This window comes from Myodes glareolus, chromosome 16 (genome assembly GCF_982192425.1).
Source record: "Myodes glareolus chromosome 16, mMyoGla1.1, whole genome shotgun sequence".
Taxonomy (NCBI): Eukaryota; Metazoa; Chordata; class Mammalia; order Rodentia; family Cricetidae; genus Myodes; species Myodes glareolus.
Window position 1 is genome coordinate 33,446,845 of NC_142041.1, and position 26,624 is coordinate 33,473,468.

Consider the following 26,624-nt stretch of genomic DNA (forward strand, 5'->3'; position numbering starts at 1 on the left):
AAAAGTTTAAAAGTTATTTAGGAGTTAGAGAGATGGATCTGCAGTTAAGATCACTGACTGTCCTTCCAGAGGACCTGGGTTCAATTCCCAGAACCCACATGGCAGCTCACAACTGTCTATAACTCTAGTTCCAGAAGATCTGAAACCCTCACACAGGCATGCAGGCAAAACCACTAATGTAAATAAAATAAAATAAATTGATTATTATGGCGCTGGAGATGGCTCAGAGGTTAAGAGCATTGACTACTCTTCCAGAGGTCCTGAGTTCAATTCCCAGCAACCACAAGGTGTCACACAACCATTTGTAATGAGATGTGATATCCTCTTCTGCATACAGAACATTATATATAATAAATAAAATATACCTTTAAAGTTATTTAAACAAAAATTTGATTGAAAACTGGGCATACAGACTGGTATGGTGACACTCCTAGCACTCGGGAGGCAGAAACAGGCTGATCCTTGACTTTGATGCCAGCCTGATTTACAGAGCAAGTTCTAGAACAGCCAGGGCTACACAGAGAAACCCTGCCTCAAAACAAACCAAACAAACAAACAAACCAGGACTAGAGAGATGGCTCAGTGGTTAGGAGCAGTCTGCTCTTCCAGACGACCTGGGTTCAATTCCCAGCACCCACATGGCAGCTCACAGCTGTCTGGAATTCTAGCTCCAGGGGATCTGACACCTTCACGCAGGTATACATGCTGGCAAAACACCAGTGCACAGAAAATAAAAATAAATCATAATTAAAAAAATAACCAAAAAACTGAGCATAATGGTGCATGCCTATAATGCCAGCATTTGGGAGACAGCTGGGAAGATCAGAAAGTCAAGGGTATCCTTGATTATAGGGTGAGTTAGAGGCCAGCTGGAGCATGGAAATCCTGTCTAAAAAAGAAAAAACAAACTAATACTTAGGTTTTATAATGGCATTATTCACAGAAACCAAAAAGTAGAAATCACCTCTATAGATATCAACTAATAATGGATAAATAAAATGCTGTATATATTAACAAAATGGAGTATTATTCAGCCATAAAAATGGCAAATTTAAAAAAGATGATAAATGAAAAAAAAAACCCAAGACGTTTATACATATAATAATCCAGAGACAGAAGTTGATAGGGGTTATATGTGGAAGGCTGAGTGAAGTACAGGGCTTCCATTTGTAGAAAGATATTTTTGGCGCATGATAGGATGATGTTTAAATAATATGGAGGATGTACTGAATGCCACTGAACTATATGCTCTAAACAGCTAATTCTGTGGTGTGAATTTCACTTTTCTGTTGCTACTTTCAGAAACCATCCCCATCAATACTGCTTTCCTCCTGACTAAAACAAAAACTTCTACTTTGTACATACTGTCATCTAAAACTCCAAAACTCCATGATGGCTTCACAACAGAGACTGGCAGGGACAGAGTGGGCAATCAGGATCTAAGGCTAAGTTTAGGAGTTGGAGAGATGGCTAGCAAGCATCAAGGGGGCAGGTATCAGAGCAGAAAAACAATCCAGCTTTATCTGCACCCACAATTTCTTTTCTTTCTCTGAGGCAGGGTTTCTCTGTGTAGCCCTAGCTGGCCTCAAACTCAGATATCCACCTGCTTCGGCCTCCCAAGTGCTGAGATTAAAGACATGTGCCATAATGCCTAGTTCCGAATCCATAACTTATTATGAAAATTTCAAACTTATTGCCAGATACGGTATTGCATGCTGTAATCCCAGTAATCAGGCCAGGCCTTGTCTGAAAACAAACCCCCAAAGCAATAAATATATAATTCAATAAACAAGCTTCCATAGAACTACTATCTTCTATCATTAACATAACTTTTTCCCCATTTAGCTTTTCTACTTTTCTTTTATTCAATTTAAATGTTGTGAGTATGGGTGTTTTGCTTATATGCATGTGTATATACTACATATGGTAACATGTGCCCAAGGAGATCAAAGAAGCACACTAGATCCCCTGGAATTGGAATTACAGATAGTTGCAAAAGTCCCTATGTGAGTGCTGGGAACCAAGTCCAGGTCCTCTAGAGAGTAGCCAATACTCTTCCACTGAATTGCCTCTCCATCCCCTTACCATTTATTTATTTAAATTTATTTTTAAAAGATGTGTGTGTGTGTGTGTGTGTGTGTGTGTGTGTGTGTGTGTGTGTGTGTGTGTGTAGGTAGTGTAAACTTATGTACAGGTAGCTGTATCAGATGTCCTCTATTATTCTGCCTATCCCTTTGTGGCAGGGTCTCTCCCTGTGACCTGGCCTCAAGTGCTCTTAGCTAGGCTGGAAGCCAGCAAGCCCTCCTCGGAGCTGAGAGTACAACAGGTAGAAGATGCCTGGCTCACTACCTTAACTCTGCTTCTCATGACTGTACAGTGAGTACTCTTAACCAAGGAATCATCTCTAGGGAACCCCTTTTTAAAAACGACTTGCGTTAGAAAATGCATGTGCAGAGGAGGTCAGAGAACAACTTTTGGAAGTTGGTTCTCTCTCTTCCCCTTTAGTAGGCTATCTTGTTTCTGAAGTTTTAAAACACACTCTAGATTAGCTGACTAGCTGTCCCATGAGTGTCTGACTCATTTTCTTGTTTCTGTTTCCTATCTTTCAGTAGGAATGCTGGAATTATATCACATCTGACTTATGTGGGTTCTAGGATTAACTCAGGTCATCAGGCTTCTGTGGCTTTTACCAGCTGAGACATCTCAGCCTTATTATTTCAAAATATATGACTATCTAGGGATCTAATGCAGGTGGGCCTGAACTTGCTATGTTAAGAGGTTCAGACAAGCTTCAAATTCTCAGAAGGCTGGGGCTATAGGCATGTACCATACCTGGCTTCAATTAATTTTTAAAAAGTATTTCAAAGTAGGTTGTAGGCATGAATGTATTTAGCTCAGTTAGCTCCCCCCACCCAAGAAATCTACTAACTAGAATTCAAAGCATGATTTCCCCCCTTACTATAAATGTTAAAAATGTAATGAACAATCTTAAATGTTTCTTCACTGAATTAACAAACACATAAATCAACATTTTATGAATACACAGGGCATTATCTTCATTCCATTCATTCAGTCCCTTGGTGCCCCTTTATAGTCATACCTTCACTTTTAAGACTGGTACATGGAAGCTCCTACAGAAAAAGAAAAAGAAACAATAGCTACTTTAGAAGTAATAAAAGTGATCCTGCAGAAGAACACAAACATAACCGGAGCCAGCTCACTTATGCCAGTGAGCATCACAGCAGGACCCCAGATTTCCTGACTTTTACGTAGTGTGAGTCCAACAATCTTTGTAGTCTGTTCTTGAAACTTAGAGTAGATTAGAAATTATGAGAACTGGAAAGAAAGGAGTAGCTAAAGGCATCAAAACAAAAGGAAATAATTACCTAACCAGGACATAAACAGTAAAATCCATGAAAAGCAGATGTAAGAATGAAGAATCTAAGTTAAGTATGCTAGCGCTCACCTGTGAGCCCAGCACTTGGAAGGTACGGTCAGGACAACCAATTCAAGGACAGCCAGGCAACATAATAAGACATTATCTCAAAAAATTAACTCATTAAAAAATAATTTTTTTAAAATATTTATTTATTTACTTATTATATATACAATATTCTGTCTGTATGCCTGCAGGCCAGAAGAGGGCACCAGACCTCATTACAGATGGTTGTGAGCCACCATGTGGTTGCCAGGAATTGAACTCAGGACCTTTGGAAGAGCAGTCAGTGCTCTTAACCGCTGAGCCATCTCTCAAGTCCCCTTAAAAAATAATTTTTAAAAATTGAAATTAGAGTTGGGTGGTGGTGCACACACCCTTAATCCCAGCACTCAGGGGACAGTGGCAGGTGGGTCTCTATGAATTTGAGGCCACTCTGGACTACAGAGCCAGTTTCAGAACAGCCAGGAATAAAGACAGAAACTCTATCTCGAAAAACAAAACAAAACAAAAAATTGAAAATAGGTAATAATCTGCTGTCATTTAAGGACAAGTATTTACAGTACTCATGAAAATACCACAGCCAAAAAAAATACTGCAGACCTTTGAACTTTGAAACAATGACTGTGGTTTCAACTATGCTAGAGGACCCCCAAAGGATACCACATGTCATCTGCGGCCGCACGATTGAGTGGAACATGTACGGTAAGGCCGGTGGACGGGGAACTCAATCAGTTACGTGAGGAGGAAGGAGCTGGGCTGCCTAGAAGCTGCACCTGTATTTGGCTCATTTTGTAATTTGTAATTACAAATTACATTTTGTAATTTGGCTCATTTGGCTCTGATTTACAAAACTGGCCATTGGAGCCGCAAATAAATGTAGAGGTGTACAAAACTGAAGGGCATGCCTACAATCTCAGCACTCTGGAGGCTGAGGAAAAAGACAGCCTTGAATTCAAGGCTAGCTTGGGCAGTACTGTGAGTTACAGTGAGGGCTATAGATTGAGACCCTGTCTCGAACAAAACACAAACCAATAAGAAAAAGAAAAGAAAGGCTGGAGAGATGGCTCAGCGGTTAAGAGCACTGGCTGCTCTTCCAGAGGACCTGGGTTCAATTTCCAGCACCCTCATGGCAGCTCATAACTATTCATAACTCCAGTTCCAAGGGATGTGGAACCCTCACACAAATATGCATGTGCACACACACACAAACAAAACATCTCCCCAAATTTGCTTTCACCCTCTTACAAGAAACATTTGTGAAAAACCCATGTAGCCAGGCAATATGTGACTTTAATCCCAGCACTTGGAAAGCAGAGGCAGGCAGATTCCTGAGTTTAAGGCCAGCCTGGTCTACAAAGAGAGTTCCAGGACAGCCAGGGTTACATAGAGACTCTATCTTGAAAAAAAAAAAAAAAAAAAGAAAAGAAAAATCCTTGTGGTTAAATGATGAAGCTTTCTCCACGCTAAACACATACTCCATCACTAAGCTGCACCCCAACTACTGCAGTCAATACGGCATTTACAAAGTATAATGGGCTCTACAACTAACATTTACATATATTGTGACATTGAGAAAATACCTCATAAACACAACACAATTTCCATCATAAATTGTTTACTTTTCTTTTTTTCTTTTATTCTTAAGCTTATCCATTAAGATAACTATATCTTCAAGCTTATTTGGGAATCAATGGTTGCCCAGACCTTGGCTACTTTAATAAAAAGAATCAACTGTTGAGGTCTGTCTCCACCCCAGACTATGCTCTTTGGAGGAGGTCCTGATATGTTCAGAAAGGACTTCCTGAAAGAGGAGCAGGACAGATCATTACTTAGAAGGCCCGATCCCAAGACATCCATAAGACCTCATGCCTCTTCTGATTAGAGAAGAAATGGGTACTAAAGCCCAACTCCAAAATGGCCAAATGCCTTTTTATAACACAAAGTCCAATCAGACTACCCAGGACTGAAACTGGAAACTGAATTCTGACTTCTGTACTTGACTCTGAAGAGGTGGATAGTCTAAGACTATGCCATAGAAGCAGGTTGGCAACACTGGACAGTCTAAGGGTTGCAGCTTGGGTCACACAAACTCTGGAAAGACAGACTGGCTTTGTAGGTAGTAAATCATACCAGTACGATAATAAACGTCTCAACACACAGGCTTCGGTGAGCCTTCCTGGCTGGAATACTCTCTACGTACTGTCAGATACTGAGAAGGTAATGCTGTCCCAACTCCATGGGGAAGGACAAATGGCAAACAAAAGCTTCACATTTGGACCCTTCTCAGATTCTTTCCTACATGTTTCCTCACTGACTAATTTTAGTTTGTGTCTCTTCCTAGTAATAAACCTGCACTGGTGGGGCTGGAGAGATGGCTGCTCTTCCAGAGGTACATACAGGTGTACATACAGTTAGAGCCCTCATTTCCATAAAATAAACAAACAAATCTAAAAAAAGAAAAACTGCAACAATGACTGTGATAGTTTTCAGTTTTTCAGTGAATTAGAAGAGTCTACCAAATTACCAGGCCTGAGAGGTCCTAGGGCCCCCTGACCTTCAGCTCATGAGAATTAAGTGAGCATGGTGGCTACTTCAGCAGCGGTCCAAACTCTCAGGGGAGGAGTTGAGGGCTGTGTCCAATTCTCATTTGGCTAAACCAGAGCAGTCTTTGTTCTTCACACCCGCAGTTGGTAACACTGCCTTACCCTCGTGACTGACCTCTGAACTGTGAGTGCTATAACCCTGCAGTCTATCCTAAAAACGGGGCACGGTAGGTATATGTCAGTGTACATTGGTGGGATCCAGTGAGTAAGCTGGGTTATTTTGGGTCCTCCTCACTGACAATCACCATTTAAAAAGGAAACGATGACAGGGATTCTAGCAGTTTACCTTTGTCCTGAAAGAGCACCTGCAGGAAATGACTGACGTGCGAGAGCATGGTCCGCAGTCCCCTTCATGGCAGAGCTTCTCACAGGTATGGATGAAATCTTCAATACAAAGGGAAGAAGGGGAGTGAGAATCGCAGCGACTTACTCTGATTCTTCCAATTCACTACCAACACCGTTTTCCCACCTCTACTCCTAATAACTCCAAAAGTGGAGCTGAGGGAGAAGAATGAGGTCAGTGCCTCTCCCTTGGCTTCCCTCCATCCAGGCTGGGCACGTTCAAAGACAGAGACTAGCATCAGTTGCTGGAATATGTTTTGATATGCATGCTGCTTGCTGACACAAAGTATAGATTTTTCTGACCTTTGCTTTAGGTGCCAAGCAAAGTCTTTATATTAGATCCGCAACTCCCTAGAAATTAATCATGTATGGCTTCGATGAAATGTTCTGGGCTCTACAAGTTACCTGGGGATCACAGATAATTCTGAAGCCACAATCCATAATTCTATCAACTAAGGCTGTTGTCTTTATAGATGTGGACAACCTACGTTCACCTGACAGCTAACCAGATTTAGGGTAAGATTTTCTGTTTTATCTCCCTGAGACAGAAGATGTAACTCAGTCAGTAGGGTGCTTGCCTAACTTGCAGAAAGCCCTGGGTTTGATCCCCAGCACTGCATTAAAATTTCATATGAAGTGCATGATTGTGATTCCAGCACTCAGGAGATAGAGACAGGAGGATTGGGATTTCAATTTGATTATCTAATGAGTTTAAGGCCTGTTAGTCATAGTCCTTGGGAGTTGGAGACAAGAGAATCACAAGTTCAAGGTTAGTCTCGGCTACATAGCAAGTCTGAGGTAATTTTGGGATACACAGAACCCCGCTTTAGGAAGAAATGAGCAGGGAGGAGACAATATAAAGAAAGTAAAACTGAACAGAGCCCATGAAAATGTGGGACACCTTTAAACACATGAGTATTCCTAGAGTAGGAAGGACTAAAAGGAAGGTTGGAAGGAAAAGAAAAATATTTGAGTAATGGGTGAAAACTTTCACATTTATTGGAAAACATTATATATCAAGAAAGGCATTCATGCACAGAAAGTCACACCAGATCTGTGATTGAAAACAAGGAAACAGCTGTAAAAGCAGCAAGAGAAAGCAATCACGGCACAGGAGAGCTTTTCTGGGAGATTACTACCGAGTCTCTGTTCCTTGGGATTGGAACTAGGGTCTCATACATATATACACTAGGTAAGCACTCTACTAAGTTATACCTCTAGTCCTATTGATCATTTCTTCTGTCAGGACAAATCAATTGTTGAGCACTTTTAGTGAATTCTGTTGTCAAACTTTTCAATTCCAAAATTTCCATTTGATTCCTTCTGTTGTTTTAAAAACAGTCTCAACACACAGCCTCTTAGCATGGCCTCTAACTCAAGATCCTCTGACTTTGTCTACTGAATGCTGGGATTATAGGCAAACACCACCACTCCCAGATATTTACTTTTTGCAGTTTCTTGTCGTGTATCCCAGGCTGACCTCAAGGTCACTGTGCTGAGGATCTGAACTCCTAACTCTCGCGCTTCTACTTCCTAAGTGTTGGGATTCCGAGTGTGCTATCCCACACCTGGTTTTAGCTTCTTTTTCTTTACTGATATTCTCTACTTGATGTGATTCTGTCTTCTGTCTGTGTAACAGGGTTTTCTTTGGTTAATGAGCATACTTATAAAGGGCGACTTGAAGTTCTTCCTAACTCTGACATTTGGCACTCTTACAGACAGTTTCTGTTGCTTTCCTCACTTTGGTTCTCTGAATATCACAGTTGGTTACTATTATAAACTGCAGATTGTTTTAAAAGCCTCCCCCTTCCACAGCTTAAAAAAAAAAAACAAAAAACAAACCAAACAAAAACATTTAGTTATCTCTTCTCATGTGTGTAAGTGTATGAGCATATGAGTGTCATGGAACTCATGCAGAGGTCAGAAGAAAATCAGTTTTCTCCTTCTACCACATATGGGTTCTGGTGACAAGCGCCTTTATCCACTGAACTGAGATTTTGTTTGTTTTTTGAGACAAGATTTCTCTGTGTAACCTTGGCTGTCCTGGAATTCATTCTGTAAACCAAGTTGGGCTCAAATTCATAGATCCCCCTGCCTCTGCCTCCTCAGTGCTGGGATTAAAGGCGGCACCACTGCCACCCAGTTGTACTGAAACTCTATAGTTTGTTTCTTTGTTTTTGACATTGTCTCATTATGTCTTTTTGGCTGTCTGGAACTCTTTTATTTATCTGCTTACTCTTTTATCTGATGTGTGTTTTGCCTGCATATATGTATGTGTACCATGTGTGTGTCTGGTCCCCTTGGATGACTGAATCCCTGGAACTGGACCTTCCCCCAAGGTCCACACACAGGTCGCTGAGTTCTCGCTCTAGTCTCCTTTCATTACCCATTTTCAGAGTTTTTCTCTTATTGCCAACAGAACAGCTGAGCCTCAGGATAGGGCTTCTGGTCGCTGTATTGTCAAACTGTTACAAAAGCAAAACCATGCATGTCCTTCCAGAAAAGGGAAGATTTGACCAGCTTTCTTGATTTAAAAGTCATTTGCTCTCCTTTTTTACACACAAAGAGAGTTCAAGGCTAGCCTGAGCTACATGCAACTTTCTCCAAACAAAACAAAATAAAACACCCTAAACATAACAATAAATAAAAGAACGAGGAACACATTTCTCTACATAAATTTAAATTCAGACAGTAAAAAAGAAACACTCTACTGATTCCGGCTGGTACTTAAAAAAAAATTCGTGAAGGCTCTTTTCACTAAAATGAACCTAACCCAGGCCTGTCCACCTTCTCCTAAAAGATGCATGGTTAGTTAGTGGACTCTTCCTTCTTCTCGGCTGCCTACATTTCTTTTTCTAGAGTCATGCACACTCACTCAATAAAAAATACACCAAGTCATAGCAAAAGCACACCTGTACATGCCTCAAAGACCAAGTCATACTGAAAAGGTCTGCGGCCCCACCACTGAGAGGCAGAGGCTAGATGGGCTACATAGTGAGTTCCAAGCCAACCAGAGCTACGTACAAGATCCTGTCTCAGGAAACAGCAGCACCACAAAGAACACAAAACAAACGAAACTCAGTGTTATTGTATATCTAACTCTGATGAAATTTTCTGGTTTCTATATCCAAATGACCAGAAGTCACAAAAGAGGAAGCAAGGTATCATTAGTGATCAGAGACAGCCACACTAAAAAATATTAACAAGAAACATACAACAAAAAGCCTCAGAAAGCATATAAACAATCCAAACTGCACCCAGGAGTACAGCAGACAGCCTGGTAAACCTGAGGGGCCCAAGGCCATCACTTTAGTAACGGCTCCACAGAAAGATGTGCTCAATCACAAGGGGAAAGACATTATCTTCAGTGACTGGTTTCTTATAGATAATACAATCTGGGTATGGTGGCTCCTATCAGTCATCCAGCCCTGGAGAGTGGTGCGGGAGAATTATCTGTATTCTGTCAATCATATTTTAATAAAACGCTGATTGGCCAGGCAGGCAGTATAGGCGGGAAAGCCAGACAGGAAGTAGGGGTGGAGCAAAGAGACTGGGAGTATTCTGGAAGCAGAAGCTCTCCCTCCGCCACTCCTGCGCAGACCACCGAAGAGGCAGCATGTAACTTGCCCAGCTGAGAAAGGTATGGAGCCATTATGGCTAACATAGATGAGAATAATGGGTTAATATAAGTTATAAGAGTAAACAAGAAGCCTGACCTAATGAGCCAATCAGCTTTATAGCTTATAGAGATCTCTGTGTGATTGATTTTCCTTGGGGCTTGCTGGCTTGTTGGGGTACCGGGCGGGACAGAAACCCCAACAAGCCAGCCCTCTCATGTTACAGGAGAGACTGCGTTAGGAAGCTACCCACCAATCTGATGCCAGGATCAGCTACACAGTACCAGTCTCACCAGAGCTGCATAGAAAGATCCCATCTTAGAAAAGCACCCATCCAAAAATGATGCTCAAGGTGTTGCCCTCAGCTATCCAGGAGGCTTAGCTAGAAGGCACTGTTTAAGTGCTATAATTGGCTGAGACTCTGTCATTTGAATTTCAGACCTAAATTTCCCATCCACAGTTGTTTTAGCATGCTCCTATTACAAAAGATGACACGCAAACATGTGGAATGCTGGGTTTGTCCAAGTATATATATGGTGTTTGTACTAAAGTAGGCGCTTAGAGAACCAATGATGTCAATAAAATTGGAGAAAACACTTGAAAAATCTGTATTTTCACAAGAGTACTTTGAGTAAAAAGATAAAAAAGTACCTATCCAAATTTGATTATTACGTTTATGAGAACCTTTTAGAGTGGCATTTACTACTTGGTTAAAGCATCATTGCTGCTAAACATTTACATTCATAAAAAAAAACTTTTCAATTTTCATTTTATGTGTATAGATATTTCACCTTCATGTGTGTCTGTGCACCAAGTGTGGGCTCTGTCTATATTCATGTAGGCCAGAAGAACGACATCAGATCCCCTAGAAATGCTATTACAGAAAACCGGTTGTGAGCCACCACGTGGGTGCTGAGAACGGAACTTGGGTCTCTGGATGAGCAGCCAGTCCTCTTAATCACTGAGCTGTCTCTTCAGTCCCCAAATAAATATTATAAAATAAATTTTATGTCACCTAGTTACCTGAGGAGCCACAGGACAAGGGTTTGCCACACACTTTTCCACACGAAGGGACAGGATCCATGCATGTTTTCCGACCATTACTTCCAAGTTCCAGTAACTGGCTGAGAGGTGTTTGGCCACAAGGGCAACATCGCACCAAGTGGGGGAGCCGTGGGCAAGGCTGACAAGGCTGAGGGTGGCACACTTGAGAACAGGTATGGTTCCCACATTTCAAGTCCCTTTTAATAAAAACAATAGACAATTACATAACTGTTACATAAAACGAAGTTTTAACTAAAAGCAACTTAAATTAAGTAAGAAGATGTAAAACCTTACTTGCCACATATCTTTAAACAGCTGAAGTCCCCAAATCCATCAGATTTTCCCACGTCTGTTCCACATAACACGTCTCGGGAGGTGCTGCCACAGTAGCACACTTGAGGACATGATTTAAAAGACAAGTTAGCAACCCATCCATGCTTTAAAATATTCCCAATAGTCTATAAATATTCATTAGCATGGATCAGACATGATGCCAAAATTACTATGGTTTATACAATAGCTCCCTGACACACCTAAGAGCTTTACATGGGAACAAATAAAAAGCTCCTGTTCCTCCGCCAATGTCTCTTAGTGCCCTGCAACATGCCCTTCAGACAGACTGCCTCAAGCTAAAAGGACACAACTTAGTACCTAGGCAAGGGGAGCACCATGGGTTAGGAGGTCTCTGGACATGTAGAGGGCACTGCAGGCTTAACCGGTGGTATAGTAGAGCAGCTGACATCCAGAGTCCCCATCTTCACTTCAACACAAGCAAAATGGATTCTTGATACTTTATATATCAGGGCTCACATAAAATGCTTTCAAAAGGCCTCACTATTAAAAAACATTACCACAATATGAAATTCTTAATAATTTGGGCACTACTACTGTTAAATTTGAAGAGTTATTTTCATTAAATTACATAATTTTTCTCATAAGCATCACTTTACAATTTTTTCTTTCTTTTTCTGAGACAGGGTTTCTCTGTATAGTCTTGGCTGTCCTGGAATTCACAGAGATCTACCTGCCTCTGAGTGCTGGGATTAAAGGCGTGTGCCAGCACCGCCCCACAATCTTTTTTGGGGGGGCACTTTTTTCCCCACAAAGGATATTTATTACAAATTAATCTATGCATGTATACCTTGCTCACATGATAAATGGTGACCAAAATAGTAGAAACAAAACTGAAATTCCACGAACTCTAGGGATTTGAGAACATTCTGAGCACCATAATAAGGCCAGTCTCAAAAAAAGGAAGAAAAAGAATTTACTTAAGTTATCTGTTCCTTCCTCCAGTTAAAGGACATCTGTACAGTCCTTTCTCTGCATACTTGGTATGCAGATATCAAAGTGGAATGGCTGGGTCATAACATATACATATGTTTAATTTTATAAGAAACTGACAAACAGTTGTCCAAAATGACTAGCATTTTGTACATCTGTCAACACTGAATGAAGATGCCAAATGTCCTTGCCAATATGTTTTTTTTTCATTTTAGAAACCTTAGTTAAGTACATAGATAGATACCTCATTATGAGCTTGTTTGTGATGCCCATCCCCCAAACCTTCCCTCTAATATAGGCTTCTGTGAAGTAGTTTTGCTGTAATATAATTGACATACCACACAATTCCAGAAAAATGCATCGAGCATTGCTAACATGTGCATTCCACTTACCCTGATTTAATATGATCCGGCAAGGCTGGCACTGACCCCCATGGCACAGCTCAGCACAGTGGTGCTGACCACAGTTCAAAATATTCTCACATGCGTTAGAACAGTGGACTGAGACAGCCTGACCACAGCGAACTGTGTGTCTATAAAGATACAAATACATTATTCTGAAAGTTCCCGCTATACAGACAAAATAACAGTAAAATCCAAACCCTTCTGATGGGGAATCTCAGCCAATCACATTCTGCTTAAGGTGTGGCCATTCAGGCTACAAAAGATCCAAGTGCCTTGCCACCCTCCCCTTTTCAGTTTTACGGCTCCATTGGTGTTCGTGGGATCTCGGGTCCTGTAAGTTTTCCCCTTTTGATTAAAAGCCAAATCTTTATATAGACTTGGTCTGGTGAATTATCGATCAACCGCGCCCGCCACACATTTCTATTGACTTTGCTGCTCCTAACATGTTTTCTTCTAATTTTTAAAGATTAATTTTTATTATTTTAAATTTTGTGCACATATATAAGAAACAGAGATGCAGGTGCCCACAGAGGCTACAGATATCATATCCCTCATAGGCAGAGTAACCAGCAGCTGTGAGCTGCCCAACATGGTGCTGGAAACTGATCTCAGGTCTTCTACAATGGTCATGCAATCACCAAGCAATCCCTCCAGCCTTCTTCCTCAGTCCAGTTCTAACTTTACCTGGTGCGTCCACATTCACATGCTTTAGTTGTAAAAGCAGGGCAGGGCGGGCAGGGTCCAGGATGGCAGAGACTGTAAAAGAAAAAGCTTTAATGAAGAAACCATTTATATGTACCAAAATTCAAACAAAGCTGCCTCAGCTGTGTCCTACTGTAAATATGGCAAGGTGAGGGTTAATCTCCGCTGCCAACTTGGACATCAGGGAAGAGGACACCTCAGCCGAGGTACTGCCTTCATCAAACTGTCCTGTGAACATGCTGTGACATCATCTTGACTGATGACTGATGGGACCACTGTGGGAGGTGGCACCTTGGAAGGTGGTCCTGGTTATGAACAGCACTGTGCCTCCTGACCTCTGCTTAAGCCTGGCCGCAGTTCTTGTCCCCAGGCTCCTGCTTAAGCTCTTCTGAGGCTTCCTTGATGGGTCTGACTCAGATGCAGTAAACCCTTTCCTTCCCACTGACCTTGGTCAGCTCCTGACCACAGCAACGAAAGCAAACTAGGACAGGCCACCAATAAGCTTACTATGAAATATCTTAGTATTTCCCGAAAGCCACTTAAACAAGAAACAAACTGGGCAGGCATGATGGAGGCAGAGGTAGACGGATGATCTCTGTGACTTCAAAGCCAGTCTACAAAGTGAGTTTTAGGACCTTCAGGACTGTTACACAAAGCAACTGTCTCAAAAACCCAGGGCGAAAAAATTATGTTTTCAAAACAGATGAGGTAGCACATAATTCCAGCACTGAGGAAGCACAGGCAGAAAGAGCATTGCAAATTTGAGGCCAGCCTGATCTACATAATGAATTTTAAGCCAGCTAAGGTTACAAAGTAAGACTGCTTCAAAAAGACAATAAATATTTTTATGTAGAAAAAGTTGACAGCATTATCATTTCAGAATAACAATCATTTTAGAAAAACAAAAGTAGCTGGGCAGTGGTGGCGCACACCTTTAAATCCAGTACTCAGGAGGCAGGAGCAGGAAGGTCTCTGTGAATTCAAGGCCAGCCTGGTCTAGAGTTCTGGGACACATGACAATAATAAATAAATCTCAACTCAACTCAAAATACTGTTTTAGTTTGGGTTTGACAAAGACGACACTTTAAAATATATGGCCTTTGGTTCAATGTGTGGACAGGCGGTGATGGTGCATGCTTTTTCCTTAATTCCGAGGCCAGCTTGGTCTACAGAGTGAGTTACAGGACAGCAAGGGCTAAACGGAGAACTCCTATCTTGGAGAAAAAAAACCCCACAAACCTTGCCACGCTTATTTTTTGGCTTATTTATTATGTGCACATTGTTTCTTCTACATATCTGCCTGCAGGCCAGAAGAGGGCACCAGATCTCATTAAGATGGTTTTAAGCCACCATGTGGTTGCTGGGAATTGAACCCAAGACCTCTGGTAAAAACAGCCAGTGCTCTTAACTACTGAACCATCTCTCCAGCCCTCCTCTCTTTTATTTACTTATTTATTTGTTTGTTTGTTTATTTATTTATTTATTATGTATGTGGCGTTCTGTCTGTCCGTATGCTTGCTGGCCAGAAGAGGGCACCAGATCTCATTACAGATGGCTGTGAGCCACCATGTGGTTGCTGGGAATTGAACTCAGGACCTCTGGAAGAGCAGCCAGTGCTCTCAACCTCTGAGCCATCTCTCCAGCCCCCCCCCCTTTACCCTTGCCTAGTATTGGAGACCCTGGATTGGATTCTCGGGATAAGGTAGGACGGAAGGAAAGAAGGAATGGAGCTACGGTGCTCACATGTGCTTACTCCACAAGGAGAACAAACACATCCCATCAGCTAGTGGAGTACTGCCCAGGCACTGTCTGACTGCAGTACCAGTACGAGAGTGGCTGACAAGAGTACAGCATGTGGCTAGGAAACAGAATCCCAGCACAGGGCGGGAGGGACGGGGAAACTGAGCCTAGTGATATGCTCTAGGATAGAATCAGACATCTGAACATAATGTTGTGGAAGTCAGAAGAAGAAAAAAAGGAATTTAAATGTGTTTTGATAAATACTGTTTTCATGTAGAACCAGTGTCAATCACAGACTGTATGTGTTGGTGTGCACAAGGTCTGCCGTGCCATGCGCAGGCCTGAAGACAAGCTGTCGGAGTCAGTCTTCTTTACCATGTAGACCCCTGAGCTCAAACTCAGGTTTCAGTCTTTGCAGCAAGCACCTTGACCCACAAGTACCTCACTTTAATCCTATTTTGGGGATTTCTACAAATTGGGGAGAGTCCTTTTTAAAAAATGAATATATATCATTCAAAATAGTGGTTTCTCTCCTGGGCACAGTGCTGGCCACACTTGTAACCTAACACATGGGAAAATGAGGCATGAGAACAGAGCGGCTGGGGGCAGCCAGGGCTATAGTATCAGATCTTGTCTCTAAACACAAAACAAAGTAACAAAACAGGGCAGTGGAGGTGCTTAGCAAGTAAAGGTGCTTGCTCTCTGGGCCTGGTGACCTGCTGACTTCCATCCCCAGAAGCCATGTGAAGGTGGAACGACAGCACTAACAGCACAAAATGCTCCTCTCGCTTCCACGTGTGTCCTGGGGCCTGCACATACAGGCATGCACACACACAAATAATAAAGCCAAAATAAATAAAGGATTTCTTTATGACAACCCCATACACGTATGTCATATATTTTTGATGATGTTCACCCTCCACCCTGCTCTTGTCCTTTCTTCCCACTCCAGCTAGTCCCCTCTCCTTTCATGTCTTTTTTTAAATAAACAGTTGAGTTTGGTGGAACATGCCTTTAATCCCAGCACTTGGGAGGCACCTGGTCTACAAAGTTAGTTCCAGGACAGCCAGGGCTGTTACAAAGAGAAACCCCATCTCTAAAAGCTAGCAAGCAAAGAACAACAAAATCCTAAAATCTATAGGCGTCTAAAGAGTTGGTAGGTTTGCTAAGAGTGCCTGCTGCTCTTCCAGAGGACCTGGGTTCAATTCTTAGCACCCATGTGATAACAAGGGTCTGTAATTTGTATTCTGGGGAGGGGCATTCTAAATGATGGCAAATGCAATTCTTTGGAAATTAAAAGCAATTACAGGAAAGTCTAATTAATCATATGGTAACACAATTTTGTGAAAAAGAAAAACAAGCACTCCTCCCAACCTCAAAGTCCTATTACACAGGATGTTAAACAAGTGCTTTCCCTGGGCTGCCCTATACACTCCGATAAATATCCAAGGCTCCCTTCTTTTTAGGGCTAGCAGCACAAAACAGTGGAAGGATCACTGGCTTTTCATACCCAGCCCTATCACTTCTTAGCACTGCAATATTGGGTACGAGGCTTAGCCTTTCTGAGTCTCATCTATAAAGTAGAAATGTTCATACCTACACATGCCCATGGAAAGGATCAATAACTTATGCAGAGTGCTTACGACAGAGTCAGTGCTCAGCAAATCTTTGCATCACTCTTTATCCCATCCTGTTCCGTGGTAATGGTATGTGAACTTAAAGGCACCAGCAAAGCACACCCACCGGAGTCCCCAGAAATCTATCACTCTTACTTACAGGTTACAGGAATGTGGACAGTCCTGGCCAGGCTGTTTCTTCCTACAAACCTCACCACAACTATGTGGAATTTCATTTCTGCTCCATTCAGGATTCTTTACTTTACCTACAACACATCAGATGAGAAAGTCAATGCTATAAATTTCAACCATATTCTCAACTTTTCGAAACAGAGTACAGCCAGACAGTGTAAAACTTAAGCGTGGTTTTCAGCAGTACAACTGTTACCTCACATTCTAAAACAAAAAGCTGACTGTGATGCTCTTATCAAACATTCTTATGATAAATCTTATGATAAATCTTAACATCAAGATTACCTGAAAAAGATAGTCATTTTTACCTATGAAGATGCCATTTTGACTACTGAACAAAATCTATTAATTAAGAAATCTTAAATAAACGGACAAAGAATTATCTGTGGTAATGATCAGAAGGAAATAAAGGAAGAGAACTGGGGTACAGCTCAGTGGTAGGACACTTCCTTAACAAGTTCTGGCACTGTGGGCAAGGCTGAGGGGGTGGGTAGAGAAAGGACAGAATCTCTGGAGTGACCCTGGAAGAGGCTGTGGATGAAGACATAAACCCCTGCGGAGGAGCCTGGCTCTAAAGCTTCACAGTAGGCATAAAAAGACTGCAATCTCATAGCCAATGTCACCGTACAAATCTTCACAGAGATCTCCCTGTAGCTTGGGCTACAGAGTGAAATGCTATCGCAAAAGTCACAATAAATGCATATCCTTTAAGTCTTACTATTATCCTGTCTATCTCACTGATTTCCCAGTGACCTCTTATGTCTAATTCACATTCCCTTTTCAGTAGGACACTAAACTTGGGTTCTGGTAATAAAACCTACACAACCAGTGGTTTCCACATAAAGAGAAGCCAGAGCGAGAAGAGGTTGACAAATGGAGAAGGTTCTTTGGGAAAGGCATCCAGGATGAGAAAGTGGAGTGAGATGTAATAAAAGGGGAGCTGGGCTACAGCTCAGTGCAGAGTGCTTGCCCAGTAGGTGTGAGGCTCTGGGTTTGAACCAAGAACCACAGAGTGGGGGAGAGAATATGTTTGCTAGTGAAGGAATCAAGGGATTGATATCAGCTAGTTGTCATGAAAAAAAGGAGGAATATGAGCAAACTGGTTAGGACCATAAAGATAGTAGACAAAAAGAAACAGAATAAGGATTACAAAGGGAATGGTCAAAGGTGTCAAGGGAGTCACGTTGCCCACATGGCCAGGGTCACTGCTGACGTCTTAAGAGTTTCAGGAGGGCAACAAAGGCAGGTGCAAAACCTAACGGTTCAAAGGGAGAGACAAACTGTCAAGGCACAAAACCAACTAGAAGACTAGCTACTAAAATGAAGGAGAAAAACAAAAAAAAGACATAAGCTAGCAGTAGGAATCAGCATCTGGATCAAAACAAAAAACAAAAAAGGTGTAACTATTAAAAAACAGGAAAAGGGAGCTGGAGAGTGTGGCACACGTCTTTAATCCCAGCACCTGGAAGACAAAGGCAGGTGGACCTCTGTGAGTTCAAGTCTAGCCTGGTCTACATAGTATGTTCCAGGACAGCTAGGGCTACACAGATCATCTCAAAACAACAAAAAAACAGAACTTGGTGTCACCCCAGTCCAGGTTGTTGTTTTGAGGGCCATGTCAGGGTCTGTGGCCCCATAGTGGTCAGGGTCTGGGAGGACATATGTGGTTCCTGCTGCCACCAAGCGTTGGTGGTTGCCCAGGGTTGGATCAGCCACCTGAGTCCAAGAGCCATGCTGCAGGCAGGGCCATGCAGATCTACCTGATGCCATTGCAATGTTGGGGCCTGAGCTGCAGCGGAGGCCATGTCTGGGTCTGTGTTGTCTGAGGTTACTATCAAACACAATGTGGACACCCAAGGTTTGGGGCCACGTTGGTGTCCGAGGATCACACAACCTCTGGGGTTGTGCTGATCTGAATGGCATGTACTGCCACCTGAGGCAATGGTGACACCCAGACCCAGATGTTGCTGAGGACCCTTTCTGGGTCCATGGTCCTACTGAGACTGAGATCTGTGCTGAAGTCCAAGTTCTGTACTGCCACCAAAGGTCATACTAAAGTCTAGGTTAGGACTGTAACCTGAGGCCTTGGTGATGCCTGGGGACCATGCTGTCACTAGAGCCATCCCAATCTGAGTGGCCAGTGCTTCCACCTGGAGCCAAAATGTCATTTTGTCAGGAGTCAAGCTGCTACCAAGGGCCACATCTGGGTCCATGGTCCAGCTGCAGCTGGGTTGTGTAGATGTCTGTGGCCTGTGCCACCTCAGGGGCCATAGGAACCCTTCACTAGCTCTGGAAAAGCTAGCCTTGCCTCTTGCTGGACACTGTAGCAAGAGAGTTGAGCCCTGCATTTGGGAGAGATGGTCCCCACCCTTCACCACAGGTGAGGGAGAATTGTGACCCTGATGACATGGGCATAGGGGAGCTGGCTCCATCCTCTCACCTGAGGCTGGTGGCTCCAGTGGTCTGGAATGACCAGCTCAGTTACCACCTAGGCCCTCACCTGGGTCTTGGGTTGGCCTACTCTAACATCTAACCCATCTAGGACCTGCTGGAATTCGTGAAGAGGCTGGTCCTGTGGAACAATATCAGCAGGATCTTCATGACTCAGGGAGCCCATGGGCCATCTTAGGAGAGTTTAGGTGAGCATCCAACGATGATGGCGTACCAGAAACCAGAGGCCTTGAACCAGACCAGGGACTCATTACAAAGAACATCTGCTAGTAAAGTTGACTGGACAAAAGGGTATACTATGTGACACACTGCTCCCAGTGCCACCAGGACGAATGAAGAGGTGTGGCAGAGGCGGGAAAGATGGAGAAATGAAGAGGTTCTTTTTGGTTGGGTTTGTTCTTGTTTGTTTGCTTGCTTTGCTTTTTTTAAATTTATTTTATTTTTGGGGGAGTGCTGTAGGGGTAAGGGGAGGATATGAGGGGACCAGGAGGTGAGTGGAATTAGGGTACATGATGTAAAATTCCCAAAGAATCAATAAAAAAAAAAACTATTTAAATTAAAAAACAAACGGGCAAAACAAAAAAAACACCTATTCTACAGAGAGAGAAGATTCAAGATTAATTTGTATTGCCAGTTTATAGAAAAATCTCTCCACTACACAGACAAATGATTGATGTCTTAAATTAAACACTATCTTTTGTACATGGCTTAAATCTAAAATTAATAAAGATAATAAAAGATATTATGGCTAGATATGGATGGAGAACACCATCATATCTGCCTCTGCCAACTGACTGCTCTGGTGAGGTCCACCTCAAGCTTAGAACCAGCATGAGCCTGGTTGGCATAATCAGAAGACCCACCTCCAGAAGAGCCTGCCAGGAGCACCAAGGCCCATGGCTCCACCTGGTGATGGAACGCATGAGTACATTAGAGCCTCTTCCAGCTTTGAGGTCTATCAGTCACTTCTGAAGAGAGCCCTGCAGAACACTGAGGTACAACATAGGAATAAAAAGTACTCCAGTGTATGTAATTAAACTTACCACAGAAACAAGTATAGGTATTAGGAACATGTGCAGAAACATTCTGACAAGCAGGGCACCTCCAACCACTCTGGCCATCTGTTTAAAAAGAAAGAAAGAAAAGAATACATCAATACGATGTCTTTCCACAGCATATGCTGGGTTAGAGATATAGCTCAGCAGTAGGTAATGTGCTTGGTCTATCCAGGTCTCTAGGACTTGCCCCTCTGCACCCTCCTGAAAAAACAGCACTGTAATTTTAAACTTCTGGCCAAGTATAGTGACATATTCCCTTTAATCCCAGCACTTGGAAGGCAAGAGGCAGGATCTCTCTGAGTTCAAGGTCCAGTGAGACCCTGTTTCAAAAAGAAAAAAAAAGAAAATCTATAGGAATTCACATCATTGAAGCAGTTAGAATTAAAATGCTGAATATTATCAGACATTTAAGAAACAGATCTAGGCTTTTAAATAACTCTCACCCTGAGGTGCTCTCTCTGACTTTTAATTTAAGTTATTAATTTCATCCTATTGCTTTACTTCTGAATAAAGTTCTCAAAAAAAAAAAAAGCAAATAAATCACATTGTTGAATGTTTCATTAAATACTGTATTCAGGCTACAAAGACCTATTAACGTGGTGAATCAAGTAGGTAACCATGTTGCTCATCACCTCTAATTTCAACATTAACTGAACACTGACTTGAAAAGCAGAAATAAACTATTGGGTATACAGGAAAATCCTTATGTCCTGAATTAAAAAGCCACAGCAGGGGGCTGGAGAGATGGCTCAGTGGTTAAGAGCATTGCCTGCTCTTCCAAAGGTCTTGAGTTCAATTCCCAGCAACCATATGGTGGCTCACAACCATCTGTAATGAGATCTGGTGCCCTCTCTGGCCTGCAGGCACACATGTAAGCAGATATTGAATGCATAATAAATGAATAAATATTTTTAAAAAAAGCCACAGCATAGGGAGCATATTATCAGCAAGATCTGCATCACCTGTAGATAAATGCTTAAGAGGAATTTTTTTCTTTGAGAGAGGGTCTCTCCCTTATGTAGCTCTGGTTGTCCTGGAACTTGCTTTGTAGACCAGGCTGGCCTTGAACTCACAAAGACCCACCTGCCTCTGTCTCCCGAGTGCTGGGATTAAAGGAGTGTGCTATCACCTTCTGGCTAGCATTTTAAAGCCAGGTTTATAACCCAAATTTATTAAAGCAGTGCACAAAAACAACTCAAGAAACATAAATAACTGACCTGCATGAGATGCTGGAGACCGGGCCCACTTCTTGATACAGTTCAAATGAAAGACGTGAAAACAGCTCTGACAGCTCCACACCGGGGCTGTAACTTGAACCAATTCACAGCACACCATACATTCGTATTTTTCTGTAGTTAGCTGCTCAATTAGTGAACCTGTTTAAAAAAACAAACAAACTGAAACATAGAAAACCATTCCTCACTTTAGTCAACAGAGAAACAAGCCATTTGACAATATTTACAGACTTAAAGGGATACCTGATTCTGAATAAATGGTTATTCAGACTTAGAGGCTGAGAATGGGCAGAAGTTGCTGAGACAGGACTGAGAAAGCAGACATTTAGGTAGGGATTCCTATAGTGGAGAAAACACTCTCCCAAGTCCACCCAGATTATTCAGAGCTATAGCTCAGGCCTGTGGTGCTAGGGTTCAGGAATCTCACTTGAGCACGAGATTTCAAGATCAGCCTGGGCTACATAATAAAACCTTGTTTCAATCATTTTGAGTGAGGTAACCCAGACCCAGAAAGACAATTATCACATGTACTCACTCATAAGTGATTTTTATTTTACATACATATATATTATGTATACAATTTGTTTATTATGTATTCTGTCTGTGTGTATGTCTGCAGGCCAGAAGAGGGTACCAGGCCTCATTACAGATGGTTGTGAGCCACCATGTGGTTGCTGGGAATTGAACTCAGGACCTTTGGAAGAGCAGGCAATGCTCTTAACCGCTGAGCCATCTCTCCAGCCCTCATAAGTGGTTTTTAAACATAAAGCAAAGAAGGCCAGCCTACAAACTACAATCCCAGAGAACTTAGACAACAATGAGAACCCTAAGAGAGACATACATAGATCTAATCTACATGGGAAGTAGGAAGTAGAAAGAGACAAGATTTCCCGAGTAAATTGAGAGCATGGGGACCTTGGGAGAGGACTGGAGGGGAGGGGAGAGGAAAAAAGGAAAGCAGAGGAAAATGTAGAGCTCAATTAAAAAAAAAAATCAATAAAATTAAAAAAACCTTGTTTCAAAACACCACAAATAATAAAGAATAGTAAGCACTGAATAAACCTAAGAGTAATCATCTGTTTACCTTGCAGTTGTCATTTTATTTGCTTATTTATTTAGAGTTTGAGACAGGGTCTTATGTCAGCAATTTGCAGACTATGTCTAGAATCTAATTTCTGTTGCTCCCACTCTGGTCTAAACTGCTTTCTGTTTCCTTTAGACCCCAGCAATGAGAATAGCAAACTGTAAATTAAATTTAGCCTAAAGGCTGTAAGCCAGCAATCCCAGCTAGTAGGCAGGCTCCAGCAAGAGCATCACAAGTTTATGACCTACCTGATACAGAATAATGGCAAACTAGCCTAGGCAACTTAGTGAGACACTGTCTCAAAATAAAAAGGAAAAGAAGGTAGGAATACAATTCAGTAGTAGAGTACTTGCTTGGCACCAAGAGGCCCTTGGTTCAAGCCCCAGTTTTGGTACAGAGTGGGTGCTCTTAGGTGTACTCTTCTGGTCAGAGCTTACCAGTTAAAACAAAACAAACAAAAATTTTATATGTACGTGTGGGTACCTGGTGCCCTCAGAGGCCAGAAGTATCAGATCCTCTGGAACTAGAGTTACAGACTGTTGTGAGTTGCCATGTGGGTGTTAGAACTGAACCCACAAAAGTAGCTAGTGCTCTTTTGAAATGCTAACCATCTCCCTAGTCCCTTTTCAATAGTTCTTATCTGGTGACTGTAAAAGCCCAGATCCTCACAGTGGCCTCACCTCCTCCCCAGTCCCGCTGCCCATCATCTTCTCACTGCCAGGTGGACTCCTGCCTGGGGCTTTATGCTCCATCCTGTGCCCAGAAGACTTGCCCTAGATAGCTGTGTGGCTCAGCTCCTCATCCACTCCAGTATTTACTTAAAACGTGACTTCTCATTCACAGTCCTCAGCACACTTAGAAAAGTTACAATTCACCCCCTGAACACAATCTATTCTTCTTGCACACTGTATTTTCCCTCAATGTTTACAGCTACCTGACAGTGTCAGGTATCATGGTACAGCCCCGTAATCCCAGCACTCCAGGCTGAGATAGGAGGATAAAGACTCAGAGGCTCACCTAGGCCACAGTCAGATCCTGTCTCATAAAAAGAAAACAAAATCTATCTGATAAACCATGTATTATGTATTATACATATTGTTTATTATTTAACTATACACACGGAATATACTCTCCTTGAGAACCAAGATTTTTATTAGAGCGGTACCTTGGAAATACTGGGCACTCAATAAAAAAACAATGAATGGCTCCAAAGAGGTCTTAGAGAAATATAAATATCTCATTGGCAATAATACCTTTCTGTTAGGTCTTATCAAAGCATGTCTAATGTGTAAAATATGGTAGTAGTGGAATTCTAGAGCTGCTCTGTGCTGGTGAACTATCAGGTTTCAGTGCCAAGACTTGTCCGTGTTAGCTGCAAGTCCTGTCTGACCATGGCTCTTTCTCATTTCCCAGAAGCCCTTTTGCACTAGGGCCCATCATTTCTGAGCCGTGACTGTGTCTACGTCTGATTCTAGTTGAACAGTATGTCAGTGAAGGGACACAGCGCCCTGGAATAACCTGGAGAACACAGAGACCTACCTGAGTGCTAGCGGACTGCAAACTTTTCAGACACACCAACAAACCCCCAACCCCCACCAAAAGTCTCAGACCCTTACACTAAGGGTCCAGTCACCAAATAACTAATTTAAAAAACAAACAAGTTCCTGTCCTAAACTTTCCCTAGCACTCTGGGGCTGACCTCCACACTGGCTTGACTCAGGGGCACCCTCCCCACCCATTCTTTTCTCCATTCTTCTCTATACCAGCTGTTGAGATTTACAGCTTGCTTTCCTGGGGGGGTTTGTTTTAAACTTCAATAAAAATTGTCCTTGAGTTTAAAAAACAAAATCAGAAACAAATTATCCTAGCTTGCTTTTTACTGCTGTGATAAAACACCATTATCATAAGCAACTTGGGGAGGAAAGGATTTACTTTAGCTGAAGCTTAGTCTACTGTGGAGGAAGCCAGGAATGAAGCCATGGAGTACCACTGCTCACTAGCTTGTCTTCACACTCACCTTTAGTTAGCTCTCTTTTTAAATTTATTTTTATTTCATGTGCATTGGCATTTTTTGCCTGCATGTATGTCTGTATACATACATGTGTTGGATCCCCTGGAACTGGAATTACAGATAGTTGTGAGTTGCCATATGGTTGCTGGGAATTGAACCGGGACCCCCTGGAAGAGTAACTAGTGCTCCTAACTGCTGAGCCATCTCTCTAGACCTCAGCTATCTTTCTTATATCTCCCTGGACTACCTGCCCAGGGGTGGCATTGTCCACAATGGGGTGGGCCTCCCACATCAATTATTAATCAAGAAAATGTCTCTACGGATTTGCCTACAGTTCAGTTCAATCTGATGGAGGCATTTTCTCAATTGAAATTTCCACTTCCAGATAATGCTAGTTTGCTTCAAACTGACAAAACCAAAACAAAACAAAATAAAAAAAAAACAACCAGCACACAAACAACAAAGACACAGGCTAGCACTAAGCCTGAAGCAGGAGTTCAAGGCCAGGCTAGGTTACACAGAAAGTCTGAAGACAACCCAAGTAACATAAAATACCTGTGCTTTAAAAAACAGAAAACTAGCCGGGCGAGGATGCATGCCTTTAATCCCAACACGTGGGGGCTTCGGCCTCCAGTGCTGAGATTAAAGGTGTACACCACCACCCCCAGCTCCTTTTTTGTTGTCTGTTTGTTTTGAGACAGGGTTTTTCTATATACCAGCTCTGGCTGGCCTGGAACTCAGGGATCTACCTGCTTCTTCCTCCCGAGTGCTGGGATTAAAGGTGTGCGGCCCCATTGTCCATCACCACCTGGCAAGACAGGTGGCTCTGAGTTCGAGGACAGCTTGGGCTACACAGAGAAATACTGTGGGAGTGAGGTGCGGGGAACTCAGTGAAAAAACAGGCCCTGGGCAGGCGGTGGCATCATTGATTAGGTCAAAGGCTCACAATAAACCAAAAGGAGATCAATAAAGGTAAAAGTTCACGAGGAAGAGCTTACATACTGAAGTATCCCCACCCCCAATACACAGAGGGTCTTGCTAAGTAGCAGTCTGCTCTCAAACTCAGTCTTCCCCAGTGCTAGTATTAAAGGCAAGCTCGCTGCCATACCTAGCTCTTTGCCTTGATGTAATAACACACTCAGTGCAAAATGAGGAATGTCTTCAAATAGTGTAAAAGGTTTATTTGTAAAGAAGGGGGCAGGATGGTAATTGTGAAGAGAGAGAACACATGCTTCAGAACATTCTTACAGGAGAGTATTTAGTTCACCACAAGTCCTGTGGAGCAGTCAGAACTGACTCTCAGCTATGCTCTAAGAGCTGTGTGAGGCAAGAACACCACAGGAAAAAGAAAGATACGGTATCTAGGCCAAGGAGAGCGGCCCATGCCTGGAATCCCAGCACTAAGAGGCAGAGAAAGATTTTTGTTAGTTCAAGGTCAGCCTATATATAACAAGTTCCAGGCGAGGGCTACACAGGGGATACCCATATCTAAAAACAAAGAAACCAACATATACCTGTGAGGTGGTGGTGGTACATTCCTTTAATTCCAGCACCCAGAGGCCAGGGCCACGACATAGGGAGACTCAAAAAAAAAAAAAGGGGGGAAAGACTCTTTTTTATAAATAGTCTGAGGACTCCAAACATTGTCATGGAGATAAATTATGATTTCTTTCTTTTTTGGGGGGTGGGGGTGGTTTGAGACAGGGTTTCTCTTGTGTAGTCCTGGCTGTCTTGGAACTCACTGTAGGCCAGACTGACTTCGAACTAAGAGATCTGTCTGCCTCTGCCTCCTAAGTGGTGAG

The 26,624-nt window shown here is 42.5% G+C and overlaps 1 protein-coding gene across 2 annotated transcripts in view; it reads right to left on the reverse strand.

Moving 5' to 3' along the window:
- The window catches only part of Nfx1 (nuclear transcription factor, X-box binding 1), a 60,050-nt gene that overhangs the window by 25,731 nt on the left and 7,695 nt on the right, over window positions 1-26,624 (reverse strand). For both annotated transcript variants that reach the window (XM_048419754.3, XM_048419755.3), the window contains exons 3-11: window positions 21,710-21,868; window positions 20,478-20,555; window positions 16,952-17,057; window positions 13,418-13,489; window positions 12,722-12,861; window positions 11,340-11,439; window positions 11,025-11,242; window positions 6,329-6,426; window positions 3,101-3,131 (exon numbers count right to left, since the gene is read on the reverse strand). In XM_048419754.3, the coding sequence (XP_048275711.2) occupies window positions 3,101-3,131; window positions 6,329-6,426; window positions 11,025-11,242; window positions 11,340-11,439; window positions 12,722-12,861; window positions 13,418-13,489; window positions 16,952-17,057; window positions 20,478-20,555; window positions 21,710-21,868 (1,002 nt within the window). The remainder of the gene's footprint in view (window positions 1-3,100; window positions 3,132-6,328; window positions 6,427-11,024; window positions 11,243-11,339; window positions 11,440-12,721; window positions 12,862-13,417; window positions 13,490-16,951; window positions 17,058-20,477; window positions 20,556-21,709; window positions 21,869-26,624) is intronic.